The sequence below is a fragment of the Pelodiscus sinensis genome, chromosome 11 (assembly GCF_049634645.1).
Source record: "Pelodiscus sinensis isolate JC-2024 chromosome 11, ASM4963464v1, whole genome shotgun sequence".
Classification (NCBI taxonomy): domain Eukaryota; kingdom Metazoa; phylum Chordata; order Testudines; family Trionychidae; genus Pelodiscus; species Pelodiscus sinensis.
Window position 1 is genome coordinate 32,804,871 of NC_134721.1, and position 14,064 is coordinate 32,818,934.

General features: G+C 53.2%; 1 protein-coding gene across 14 annotated transcripts in view; it reads right to left on the reverse strand.

The window, feature by feature from the left end:
- The window catches only part of PC (pyruvate carboxylase), a 238,139-nt gene that overhangs the window by 112,524 nt on the left and 111,551 nt on the right, over positions 1-14,064 (reverse strand). For all 14 annotated transcript variants that reach the window (XM_075939017.1, XM_075939025.1, XM_075939016.1 and 11 more), the window contains one exon: positions 1,865-1,983. In XM_075939017.1, the coding sequence (XP_075795132.1) occupies positions 1,865-1,983 (119 nt within the window). The remainder of the gene's footprint in view (positions 1-1,864; positions 1,984-14,064) is intronic.

The following is a 14,064-nucleotide window of genomic DNA, read 5'->3' on the forward strand; positions in this document are numbered from 1 at the left end:
ATTGATTCATTGGGATTTTACATTCCTAGTTCCTACTGCTCCTCTAGAGTGCTGTGTCGTAAGCTGGGTGTGAAAACATGCCCCAGCTCCGGGGAGGTGCATGCGGTGAGGTCAGCTCAAAGGCTAGGTCTGCAGCTAACAGCAAATGCAACATCCACCATTCAATGCCCTGCGGAGCTGCCTTCTCATACCACAGCAACCAGATATGGTCTCAGCTCTGCAGATACTCAGCTCTCCGGCGCGTATTACACCGGGCTATGAGCCACAGCTCAGGGCTACTCTAGCCTACCCAGCTTTTCCTCTGATGAAGTGTGGCTTACGTTATACCTAGGGCATGAGCCGGGACCCACGGTGCCAGGTGCTGCCCAAACGCAGACCAACAAGCGCCCTGCACCAAAGGAAAAGAGAAGTGCTGGGGCATACGTGGCTAGCTGGGCCCATTACTCTGATCTGGGGTAGCAGGATGGGAGGCCGAGCTAGATGGGCACATGGGTCTGAGATAGGGAAGCAAGCAGCATTTGGATTCAAGACACCTCCTTCCCCATCCCACCACACACCACCTTCTCACACCCTGCCACCCCCTCCCTTCTCCTCCTAGTGGCATAGCAAGGGGGCGGGGAGTTGCCCCCCGGGCACCACGCTAGGGAGGCGCCAATTTAGCTACCAAAATTTACATTGTTCACTTTTTTTGGATTACTTCCAAATGCACGCGAACTGAGGTGATTGGGTGGAGCATATTCCTGCTGCCATTCGAGCTAAAACACATGCAGTGTAACCTCGACATTTGCAGTATAACATAACTATCATCCTGTTCACTTTTTGAAGGTTTTGCTGACACCTTTTCACAGTCGACTGTTGGAATACATACAAAATAGGAAATCATCATAAAAAAGCAAACACCACCACAACTTTTGGCAGCTAAATTGGTGCTCCCCTAGCGTGGCGCCCCCAGTCCCCTCTCACTACGCCACTGCCTCCTTTCATTCCCTCTCCCACAGGCTGGGCCATGCCTCCATGCTTGGCACAGCCCATGTTCCTCTGCTTTTGCCAGGTGCCCCGGCACCAGTGTTCCCTGTAAGCTGAGGGCTTAAGCAGCCACCCAGGGGAGAGTTAAATGCTGTTCAGCTGATTAGCAGAGCACCTGCGGCACTCATAGCTGGCAGCATGTGTTTCTAATGGTGGTGCACATCTATTGATGCACATAACAAAATTTATTCCACTCACAGATGGGGGAAAATAGAGAAAACACTGACCAGCACCCCTTCACATCTGTCATCTGACTACCAAGCTCGTATATAGCCCACTTTTTTTGTCCTATTTATTTGCAAGACTCCTCAGCTGTGTGGGGCAGGAGAGGGGTCTTGGCCCTGACTGCAAGCTGCTGCATAGATAGGTCACAGTGTACAAAATATTCCTGCTGCAGACCTGAGAGAGGAAGGCCAGAGTGACCTTCCCGGAGTTATGCCACAGAGTCACAGCTTCTGTTATAAAAAAAAGTAGTCAGCCTGGCTTATGGTCCCAGACAAACCTTCCAAATGTGACAGGCACATAAACCAAAGCAGCAACTCTGCCTGAGTCTGCAGCGAGCCTGAGGTGATCACTCCAAAAGAAAGGAAGTGACCCATAATTGTCTCTCTTAGATGTTCCCTCTGGCCCCTAACAATGCACAATTCAGTGTCTACCTGTCAGATCCCCATGTACCTCTACTCGAAATATCCCCACTTGATGATGGTTCTCCACTAGACAGTCCATTTGACTGGTGCCATATACAGAGCTAATACCACCTTCCTACTTCTTATCCCCGTTTAGATGCCTAGGCAGGTGCCCCACCACTGCAGACAGGGGAGCAAGAGGCGTCACTTACTCTGTGATCTCTTCTGTCACCGTGTGCTCCACTTGAAGCCGGGAATTCACTTCAATGAAGTAGTGTTTGCCATGCTTATCTACCAGGAACTCCACCGTGCCGGCATTTTCATAGCCCACCTGCAAGGACAGGAGGGGTCCATGAGGGTCTGAGCATTCCAGCTGTGTCCCTTAGCAGCAGACAGAGCTGCCGTGGTCTGGCTTAGCGCACAGGCCTGGGAGACAAGGCTGCCGTGTGCTATTCTTGACTCTGGAAGGGGAGTGGGTCTAGTAGTTACAGCAGGGTGACTGGGACTCTGGGCCCCAGAGAACCATTTCTGATGCTGGAAGGGGAGTGGAGTCTAGGAGTTAGAGTCGGAGTGGGGGAGGTTGAAAGTAAGGACTCTGGCTCTGTGCGGGGACTGGGGTCTAGTGGGCAGAGGAGGGCTGGAAGCTAGAATTCCTGGGTTCTGATGGGAGATGGGAATTGCCCCCGGGGATGTAAGTGGCAACATCCCGATCAACCAAGTGAGGCTGATGGTGCTGAGGATCCCATGCCCAGGAGGCGGGTGAGGAAGGGCACTGCAGGGGCAAGCGAGCAGACGGGTCGGCGGTGTTGTGGCCTCGTTCTGTCCCTGGCAGTTAGCACGTGACACCTTCTCAGGGCGGCCTGGCTGGCTCGCAGCTGAATCCTGGTTGAGTGCAATCAGGCATCGTTCGGATATGGCTCTTAATTAAATCCCAGCCCTCCCAACCGAAGCACTCGACTCCACAAGATGCTGCGCAGGGAGGTTTCAGATGCCGGGAGGTGACACTAATGTAGCTGGCGTGATTAGCCGTAATGTAACATTCATACACAGCAGCCTGCCAGGGAACAGCTGAGCAGAGTCTGGGGCAGGAGGAAAAGCTTGAGCTGGTCATATTAACTCATCTGGGAATTGGGGCCACCACCCAACCTCCACGCCATGACCCAGAGGGACAGAGTGGGGGGCTGGGCATTGCCCAGAGATATGCTCCCTGCCCCAAAGAGCTGAGGGTCTAAACAGTGGGCTGGAGAACTGGGGTGCAGAGGGGAAAGGCCAATAGCAGAGCTGGGATTAGAAGACAGATGTGTCTTGACCCCCAGCCCAATACTTGGGAGCAGCTTTCCTGCTGACATTGTCCATTCATTGTCCAAGGGCATTTCTTGCAGTGAGACTTGGTCCCTGCTGGGGAGAGAATACAGCCACAGCGGGTCTGTAAGGGCTACCAAGCTAGATGGGTCACGGGGCTGATCACAGGCAGGAGGATGGGATGCCGTGCTAGACGGGCCAGTTGCTCTGATCAGGGTTGGAGGTGGGAGCAGACGTGGAGTAGATGGCAGCATCACTTCTGATATCCACTCAGCTACCCCAGCGAGCCAAACACTGGGCATCTGGGATGTGTTTGCTGCAGTGAAACCAGAGGCAACAGATTCTGCCCCAATCTCTCCCTCCTTCCTTGATACCCCCACCTGGCCCTCTTGCTGAGTCCCCCCTCCCCACCCTCTGCCCAGTGGCCCAGGCCTTCTTTAGGACACAGGCTTGGGAGCCTTTCCATCCCCAAGCCATTCCCCACACTCCCTGTTCCCCACCAATCTGCCAGTTCCTGGACCTCTCAGCCTTGCCTCAGCTCAGCTTCCCTTTCCCGTACGGCGCCCTGCAGAGAGCCAGCTGCTGAACTCAACCCAAGCCGCTTGCAAGAACCGGTTCTTTCCCTGCATCTGCCAGGGACCCCAGGTGCTTGGAGATTCCCGGCTGCTGCCAGGGACAGCTCGGAATCCCTGTGGCCTGACCACAGCCAGGCAGGCCCAGGACAGGGGCTCATGTTGCTGTGTAAACAGAGGGGGATGGGAGGAAAGACAATTTCTCTCTCTGTCACTCTCCCCCTTAGCACTGGCGTCTAGAGTGACTGCAGCAACTGCAGCACTTTCTCTGCCAGCTGCTGCGTCCTCCATCCCAGCAGGCGATGTGCAGACAAAGGTACGCTCTGTTAAATCCAGGGATGTCGGGGGACAGGGCAAAATATGTAACAGGGGAAGTCTGGAGCACTGGCACGTAACTAGCTGCCGCTGGAAGGGCATTCAAGTGGCAGGCACGCTACCAGAGCCCCCTTCGGAACCAGGAGAGGGGCTCGCAGCAGGAGCTCAAAAGGAGACACTTCCACCGCACGCCATCCGGATGGATGGGAGGGAGCTGCGCAGCCGTGCCGCTACTGCACAGCCTGTGCCCAGGGGTGCTGCCAATCCTGCCTCACAACCCTTCGTTATGCTGACTGTTCCAGTGGAGGCTGTGAGTCGGCCTGCGAGAAGAGCTCCCTGGCCCAGAGAGCCTGCAGTCTAAGCCTGGGAGGGGAATCAGCACCTCAGGGGAGGCAGGATTAGCACTCAGGTCTCTTCCCTGCCAGCACAGAGCTCCAGCCATTAAGCCACAGTGGGATCGGCTAACCTCTCTACCCACGTAAGGTTACAAAGGCTTCTCCGGCAGCACGGAGGCTAAGTTAGCAGGCCTGCCTCTCTGAATGAACGGTTCCTTGCAGGATAGATATTAACTAGCCGTAATGGAAGCAGAGCGCTCAGCCAAGGGCCCTGGGATAAGTGGGTAATTTCAGCCTGGCAATAAGCACGGCTGCAGAGTCCTCCTCCCTTCCCTCTTCAATCAGAAATAAACATGGTGTTCTCCGGGGAACGCGGCCACTGCCACGGAGCGAGGAACAGGCTGAGGTTGCCACTGACAATGCCCTGGGAAGGGTGTACCACGTTCTGTGGGGCCCTCCTGACGCGTTATGGTAATGCCTAACTGAAACCTCCATTGCTGGCTGAGATCAGGGACCCCGTTGTGCCAGGCGCTGCACAAGCCTGAATGAGATTGGGGCTCCACTGTGCCAGGTACTGCACAAACCCAAATGGGATCGGGGCTCCACTGTGCCAGGTGCTGCACAAACCCAAATGGGATCGGGGCTCCACTGTGCCAGCTGCTGCACAAACCCAAATGGGATCGGGGCTCCACTGTGCCAGGTGCTGCACAGACTCTCCCTGAAGAGTGCACAGTATGAACAGCCAGCAGCCGTTCATACTCCGTTTACTCCACTGCCTCACAGAGCTGAGGATGGAACTCAGGCCCCATGATAAGGGCATCTCCCCCAGCAGAGGCTGGGAAAAGGTCCCAGGCTGTGTCCTCCACATGAGCAGCAGCAGGACAGGAGATTCCAGGGGACCCAGGTGTCCAGCATAAGCTCCCCTGATCCCTAATGGCCGGTGGGTAATCCTCAGACTGCAGTATCAAGAACCCCACCCCCAGCACTAGGTGTAGAGGCTGAATCTCACTGAAGGGCAGGAGAGAGAACCCTGTGTCAGTTGAGGTGCAGGGTGCCAGATGGCAGGTGCAGACTGCTCCTTCCTGAGCAGGGCCCTACCAAATTCACAGGCCATTCTGGTTCATTTCACAGTCGTAGGATTTTCAAAATTGTATGTTTCATGATCTCAGCTATTCAAGCGTGAAATTTCACAGTGTTGTAATAGTAGGATCCTGACCTAAAAGGGAGTTTAAATAAATAGAAATAATGGAGATTGCCTATCTCCTAGCACTGGAAGGAACCTTGAAAGGTCATCGAGTCCAGTCCCCTGCCAAGAACCATCCCTGACAAATTTTTGCCCCAGATCCCTAAATGGCCTCCACAAGGATTGAACTCACAACCCTGGGTTTAGCAGGCCAATGCTCAACCCAGTTGTTGGGGAGTCGCAAGGTTATGGCGGGGGGGGGGGGTTACAATACTGCAAACCTTACTTCTGCGCTGCTGCTGGTGGTGGCCCTGCTCTCAGAGCTGGGCAGCTGGAGAGTGTGGCTGTTGGCCAGGAGCCCAGCGCTGAAGGCAGAGCAGCCGCCAGCAGCAGCACAGAAGAAAGGAACATGAGGAGCCAGCATCTCTGTGTCCCGCTGAGCAGATGCTGCACTGTGGTGGCGAACACTGACACAGTGCTTGGAAAACAAGGGTGGAGTGGTCACCATGCTAGAGTGAGAGCCAGGACACCTGGGTTCTGTTGCCAGCTCTGGGGACAAGGGGAGTCTAGCGGTAAGTGCAGGGGCCAAGGCCGGGAGTCAGGCCCCCAAGTTCTGTTTCTTCCATTCCCCGGCCTATTTAAGACCCAGATGCTGAATTACAGATACAAAATCTGCCTGGCCGCATCACAGCCCTGAGGGTGACCTTGAGCTAGAGTGACAGGACGGGGCCTTCTCTCTGCAGCAGCACTAGGACATCAGACAGAGCATCGCTGATCCAACCCACGCCTGCTAATTAAACACGGAGCCCGCAAGCTGTGGAGACTGGGAATTCATGGGAAGCTGAGGATGGAGGAAAATCCTTGAATGGAGCAACCGGGAGGGTGTCAGTGGAAGAGTAGGAATTAAACACAGACCAGAGAATATAGATTAACTGTACATTTCATTCTTTGCAGGGCAGGGGGAGCGGGCGCCAGACAGCCATAAAGAGGATAATGAAGCATGGAGCTCATTAAAGATGTTTTAACTGTTCAGAGCTCCTGAATGTTAAGAGGCCTGGACAGCAATGATATTTTCCCCCTTTAACAAGGCAGCATGATTGGCAAGCAGGACTTCTGGGCTCTGTTCTCGGCTAACGGGAGGCGAGTGGGTCTGGTGGACTAGAGTAAGCAAGGGTGGCAGTCAGGACACCTGGGTTGTACTTCCAGTTCTGCAACTTACTTACTTGCTGCAAGTCCCTGTCCCTCTGTGTGCCTCAGTTTATCTGCCCACCCATTGTTATTTAGACTGGAAACTCTTGGGGGGCAGAGTCTTTCACTGTGTCTGTGGGAGGCCCCATCTCAGTCAGGGTCTGTGCAGCTCCTGGCCCAAAGGGGACTCCTCTCTCCATCAGGGCCTCTGGGCCATACTAGAAATCTATTATAACAACATCTCACTCTGCTCTCTTGGGGTATGTCTTGGGGTATGTCTGCTCTCTTGGGGTGTAGCCGCGCGGCATGGAGTCCGCACTAGCGGACATTTAAAAATGGCAGCGCCCGGCTTTATGCAAATGAAGCCCGGGAAATTCAAATCCTGGGCTTCATTTGCAACTCCGGTTGCCTACATTACCACCCTAGTTCGAACTATGGTGGTAGTGTAGACATGCCCTAGAGGAGGTGGGGCTTATGTTGTGGGAGGGGCAAAGTTCCATGTCCTTGTGCCAGGGCAGATGGCTGGGTGAGGACACTGGGTCCTTCCATTCAGTTAGTGCAGTGTCTGGTTTATGACCACACTCCACAACCTGCCTCCTCCAAGCCCGAACACTGGAATCGCGTCCCCTCACTGTGCGGTTATTTCCCAAGTGCTTGTACCTGAGCGCCAGCGCCACCTACTGACACTTGGGGGTTGAGCCGAGCTATCTGTTCTTACTGCACCGTGCTGCCCACCCAACTCCCACCACCAGCAACAGAAAAGCAAGGTAAAGAGACATCAGAATCTGCTCCTTGCTGGCGCTGGCTCGCATGAGACTGAGGAGCTCTTCCTACCCCTGCTGGGGCTGACGATCAGAGAGGAAGCATCTGGGAAAGGGAGAGCCCCATATGAACGTGGCTCATGCCTCACTGGAGTTCCTGGCTAAGAAAGACATTGGGCTAGTGATGCAAGCATTGGTCTAGAAGCCAGCTTCTACTGTTGCTCTGCCACTGACCTACTGTGCAACCTTGGGAAAGTTCCTTCCCGACTCCGTGCCTTTGTTTTCTCTCTGCCCTCTTTTCTGTGGTGAGATTCTGGACTTCTGAGCTCTAGGCCCAGTTTTGGGAGGGGATAGAGACGGGTAATGATAGAAAAGGAGGCTCTGGGAGAAGAGGGAGACTATAACCCAAGAGTCCTGATTTCCACATCTGTTGCTCTAATGACTGCTGCTCCCCACTCTCCACCTACAGCTGGGAATAAAACCCAGAAGTCTTGAGGCCTAGCCCTGTGCTCTTACCACAAACAGCAGCAGTGTCTTACTCCCATATATTTTAAACTAGCATCATGATTTGGCATCTCCACCCCATCCCGAAAGATGAGCAACACCCCAATCATCTGCTGAGTCCTATAAAGAGCGGCTCCAAATGGAAATGCATCTGTGTTTCCTGCAGTTTAAATTACCTGATAACAAACTTGAGAGGAAATAATCTCTTAATTATCTATTTAAGAAAAAATGTAGAGCAGGCAGCCTAATCAAATATCATTTTGATCATTAAATGAAAGCACATTACGAGGCGATTGAGTGGGTTTAAGAGCGGGATCAGCAAGGCTGGAGCTTCCTGCAAATCAGCAGCTGGAGAAAAGATACCCGGTAGCAACATGCATAATAGACACTAGATAGGCTTGCCAGGCTGGCAGTCAGAACCACTGGGTCCTAGCGCCACTTCTGGGGGTAGTACAGTATAGTGGTTAGAGCAGTGGGGGTGGGGGGACGGAGGGGTAGCTAGGAGCCTGGATTCAATTTCACCTATGCCACCAAACTTACTGGGTGATCCTGGACAAGCCCCTTTACCTCCACTTCTGCTTCCATACTCTCTTTACACTGTGGCTCTGCAGGCCAGGGACTGTCACTCAAGGGGTGTGGTACCTAGCCTAGTGGGGCCCCACTCACACTCCAGGTCCACGTGGCACCCACCAAGACAGTCCGGGTCTGTGTGGCAGCTGGCACAACGGGATCTCCGTCAGGGCCCCTGGCAGCGTCCATTACCCACTAATACTGGATTTGCAGGAAGAGAGGTAAGGCCTTTGCAAAGTTGGTCCTTTACTGCCTGTGGTGGGGCACATGAGGCCACGCATGACACCTCAGTTTGCAGCAGCCCCACGAATGCTGGGTTGCACTCCCAGAAGCCCTTGTGCCTGAGACCTTGTGCAGATCCAACTAGTGGGACAACCATCCCTGTATTGCACGTGCCTGGATCAGACCCAGAGCCTTAGGATTCAGGGAGTCTGCTCCCAGAAATCCCTATTATTTCAGGTAAGAAACTGAGAGGGAAAAGGAGACGGGGGGGGGGGGGGGGGAGGGGAGGATCTGCCAAGAGGGCTGGGGGAGAGATGTATCCAAAGGAGGTGATGTATATTCAAATATGCAAATCAGGGCATTGCCTTATTTGCACAGAGCACCCAGATCTGCATCCTAAATAGGGTATGGTAGATGTGCTGGCCTGCAGCAAGATGTTAGGCACAGCTGAAGTGCCTGAGCAATGGAGCCAAGGAGATGTGAAAGCAGCTGGCATTTGAAGGGGATTTGGGAACGAAAAGGAGAGTGATCAATGGCGCAGCTCTGTAGCTGGCGTCTCATCTGCTCCCTCTGATGCCTCTTTCCAGAGGAATCCCCCACTGAACCTGCTGCTCTGCAGATACTGCCAAAGTGCTGGGCTGAACTAGCTTATGATGCAAATGTAGCCCTTTCGACACTGTTCCCAGCCTGGCTCTGCATCAGGAGCCCCATGTTCAGGTCCCCCATTGTGCTGATATGACACGGATCATCCCTGCGGATGGAAGAGCAGTGCTATTATCCCAGTGTTACAAATGGGGAAACAGAGCCCCAGACAAAGCAAGTGGCCCAGGGAGTCGACGGCAGAGCAGGGAACTGGACCACTTCCTTGGTCACAGGCTAGTAATCTAACCACTGGGCCATGCTTCCTCTCTTGGAAAGACGGGCCATGGATTCAGGCACAATGGAGACACAATCTAGACAGGGGGTGCGACTACACTGCACCGTTTTCCGGTATAACAGCTGTTATTCCAGAAAAATAATACTAGTGTCCGTACTGCAATTGCGTTATTTCGACAGAGAGTCAAAATAACAGAGGGCTTTTCCCGACAGCAGTAAATCTCATTCCACGAGGAATAAGCCCGTTCCTGAAAAAGCTTTTTCAGAAGAGGGTGTGTGTGGACACTCCACTGCTGCTATGTCAAAATAGCTCCTCCCCGGGGCCATTCTAAAGTTATTCCTCCCCAGTGCCTCCTGGGGCTCTCAGTCAAGATAGCATGTCCACATTAGGGAGCCTTCCTTGGACTAATTTTGAGGCTTCCCTGTCATGTGGATGCTCTATTTCGAAATAAGCTTTTCCAGAAGATCTCTTCCAGGAAACTTATTCCAAAAGAAGCTTGCAGTGTAGAGGTACCCAGGCTAAATGAATGGGGGAAGCAGTACCCCACGGTTCTATTTCCCACTTTCCCATTGCCCTGGGTCAAGCCCCTTGGAAGGAAATTGAAACCCTTCTCACTGACTACCCAGGGGGAGGAGGCTGAACTGGAAGGAACTGGCTGATAAGCTGAACGGGAGAAGGAATAAATAGGAGCCTGTTTGCAGAGCGCTCATCGGGAAGGAGTCTGAAAGCAAAGGGGAATCAGGGTGAGCAGCCATTTGTCTCGGGGCTTTAATCAAGCTGCAAAGAAGCACCCATTAGCCAGGAAAGGCAATTCTCAGCCAATTATTGCAAGTGTGCTCTGTGCCCAGGCCGAGGACGCCACACAGGCCAGGGGCTGCTCAACGCTCTGTCTGGTGTAATTCAGAGGCCCCGTGTGAGATGTAACTGTGCTGGGCTAGGCACAGTGGTGGCCCTTGTAGCCTCCATTTTGCTACACCTGGTCACTGTCCTGCTATGTGCTAGGGATGTAATAGTATAGTTGGTTAACTGATTAACCGATAAGCAAAAGCTTATAGGTTAATGCTATAGACTGCACGTGTTTCCCCCTTCCCCCTGCCAGTTCATTTTTTAGCAGGCTGGCCAGCAGACCGGCTCAGTCCTGGCTTGGGACCTATCCCCGCTGTGGCTCTGCATTTAAAGTGTATTAGGAACCAGGCGGGAAGGCAGCCCGGCTCAGTTCCAGATTGCGCCAGGTCCAGGATCTCATATCCCACCTGGACAGGGGCAGCTGCCACCCCATGCTGCTGCCTTTTTATCAGAGGCAGCAGCACAGGGTGATAGGCAGCCAGTCCGCAAGGGGAGCTGGTTTTTAAACTGGTTCCCCTTGCAGACTAGCTCCCGCATGGCACCCTGCATTGCTGCCTCTGATACAGTGGCAGGGGCCCCCTCGGGAGTGGGGCCAGAGCACACTGGCTGCTGGCCCTGCCCCCAGGGACTACCGAATAGTCAACTAACCGATAAGAATTCTTGAGGTTAATCAACTATTCAATTAAGCGATATTTAACATCCCTACTATGTGCGGCACCCAGAACAATGGGGGCCCTGGTCTTGACCCATGTGTCTGCAGTGCCCAGCCCAGAGGTGGGCAATAATTTTCATGGGGGGACACTTAATGAACTTGCTATGTGGCTCATGCTGGCTCTACCCCCAGAATGGGCGGAGCTGAGGACTGGCCTCCCGCTATTTCTCTGGGGCTGGAGGCTTTGAATTAAAAACACAGTTAAGGGCTGGCGGTTCCCAGCCCTGCTTCTACTGCATTGCCTGGCAGCCACCTGGGGTTGCGGCGGCTATTTAAAAGGTTTGCTGTTCCAGCCCCTGCCAGGTAGCACCACGACCGTGAGCCATTTAAATAGGATCCTGCTGCCTGAGCCACCACCTGGAAATTCAGTGCCTGGGCAGCAGAATATAAATAGAAAGCAACCAGATGCAGTCTGCAGGCCAGATCAAACTGTTAGGCAGGCTGGATCTGGCCCATGGGACTCCCCATCTCGCTCAGGATCTGTGCAGCACCTGGCACAGCGGGGCCCCTGATCACCCTCAGGGTCTGTGCCGAGCCCATTACTGGCAGGTGTCTTTAGTGCACTTGGTAACCTCAATCCACCGTGTTCTAAGAGCTTCTGTTAGTTCGTCAGGGCCCTGATAACCAGGAGCTCGGTTACAGAGCTGGAGCCTCAAATTGTAAGTCTAGATCCGTGGCCTGTTATTTTATCCTGTCGCTTATGATTCATTGTCCCTGAAGGAAAATAACCCAGCAGGGCTTTGGATGTAGTTCAGATGCATCATTCCATAGCAGAGATGCATGGAACCCACAGCCTGTGCGCATCTGCTGGGCGAACGCTGCCCCCTAGTGCCAGGTGTCCTGCAGGGCGACTGCATCTGCACTAGGGAGGCAGGAGGCACCCAGAGAGCAGCTACACCTTGCCAGGGTGGGAGTGGGGGCACATGTCTGGAGGCTTGCAAGCTCCAGTGGCCCACAGGGGGCATTTGCTGCTGACTCCAATTAGCTGGGTGAGGGGAGAATGCAAAGAGGAAGTGACACTCGGGATCTGGATGAGATACAGAATAACAGAATGTTCTGGGTGCCGCACATAGTAGGGATGTTAAATATCACTTAACTGAATAGTCATGAATTCTTATCGGTTAGTTGACTATTCGGTAGTCCCTGGGGGCAGGGCCGGCAGCCCGTGTGCTCTGGCCCCCTGCCACTGTATCAGAGGCAGCAATGCAGGGTCCTGCTATTATGTTATTCTGTATCGCATTCAGAAAATCTGCTCTTTTATGTTTTTGTCCACTAGACCCCACTCCCCTTCACCATCTGGGCTGGGAATAGATTCCCAGAAGTTCTGATTGCCAGTCTCACTGCTCTATCCACTAGACCCCACTCCCCTTCACCATCTGGGCTGGGAATAGATCCCCAGAAGTACTGATTGTCAAGCTCACTGCTCTGTCCACTAGACCCCACTTCCCTTCACCATCTGGGCTGGGAAATAGTCCTGACTCCTTCTTGTCCCTCCCTTCCCCCAAACTCCTGGCTTAAAGTGCATCACGGATTGGTTGCCACAAGGTTGCCAAGGAGTCTTGTGCAGGTCCAGAGGCCAACAAAGAGCAGGCGTCTGGAGGGGGAGACAATTAAACCCATCAGCAGCTCTGCCGCTGGCTTTGTCTTTTCATAATAAGAGGAGGAGGTAGCACTGGCAATTCAGGAGCGAGGCTTATACTGATGCTCCCGCGGCACATTTCACAGCTGTCTGCCTTCAAAGTCATGTGGCGGGATTGAAAATCACAAAGAGGACACGGATCAGCCCTTGCACCTTCCAAACTTGGGAATCAGACCCAGAAGTCCTGACTCTCACCCCTCTGCTCTAGCAATTACACCGTACTCGGGACTGGGAGTCAGGATTCCTGACTCCCAATCACCCCTACTCCACCCATGAGACTCCTTCAACCACCAAAGCTGGGACAGAGCCCAGCCCTACGAGATCCGATTGCCTTCCAAGAGCCAGAAATAGAACACAGGAGTCCTGGAAGTGGAATGTTTCATACTGGGGGCATCTATTTCAACAGCTGCTGCCCCAACTTGTCACGCCCACAGTGCATGGGAGGTGTATTGAGTTCGTTAGGAAGTCTGGTAATTACTCACTTCACAGAGACACAATGGAGACCCAGCACAGAGGGGGAAGGGACACAGTTAGACAACAGCTGCTAATGTCACCACTCCCAGCCGACTGTCACAATGCTCTACCGCATCAGCACAAATCACCTCTCCCAGCGCTGGATTCCTGGGCTTTTTCTAAATCTGACTGACAGCCCCTATTCCCAAAAACACAGCAAAGCTAAGGATAGAACTCGAGTCCTGACTCTGAGTCCCCACCTCCCACTCTAATCATTAGTCCTCACTCCTCTCCCAGAGATGAGACTAAAGCCGGCAGTCCTGACCCCCAAACTTTCTGCACACAGTTCTACCAGCCAGATTCTACCACAGCTGAGTACGTGTCACCACTAGAGGTGACCTGGAATTTTTCGGGAACCAGAATTTCCATTTTTGTTGAGGAAAAAAAAGCTGGGATAATTTTTGTTGCGGTCCCTTTAATTTTTAAAGTGACGGTCCGCTCCCCTGCCACTCCCCCCCACTCCCGCCGTGCGTACATCGAGTGCTGAGCTGGAAAAACAAAATGGCACCGGCACAGCATTGTGACCCCCCAGGAACACAGCCGACCCACGGGTTGCGCACCGCTGATCTAGTTGCTCAGGACTTGTAGGTTCTATTCCCAGCTCTGATAGCATACTGCTGAGTGATTCTGGATAGGTCATGCCCCCCCCATGCCTCAGTTTTCCCATCCGTAACATAGAGATAATGCTACTGGCCTCTTTTGGAAAATGCTTTGAGATCAAGGGATTAAAAGCCCTAGTGAGGAGCTGGGGCTTGTTGTATTAGTATAAACCAAATGCTCTAAACTATCAAAATGATAACGTTTTGAATCCGTCTTAATATTTTGCTGGCACTGACAGCTTCCTGCAAAACCTGTTGATTTAGCTAAGCTGTA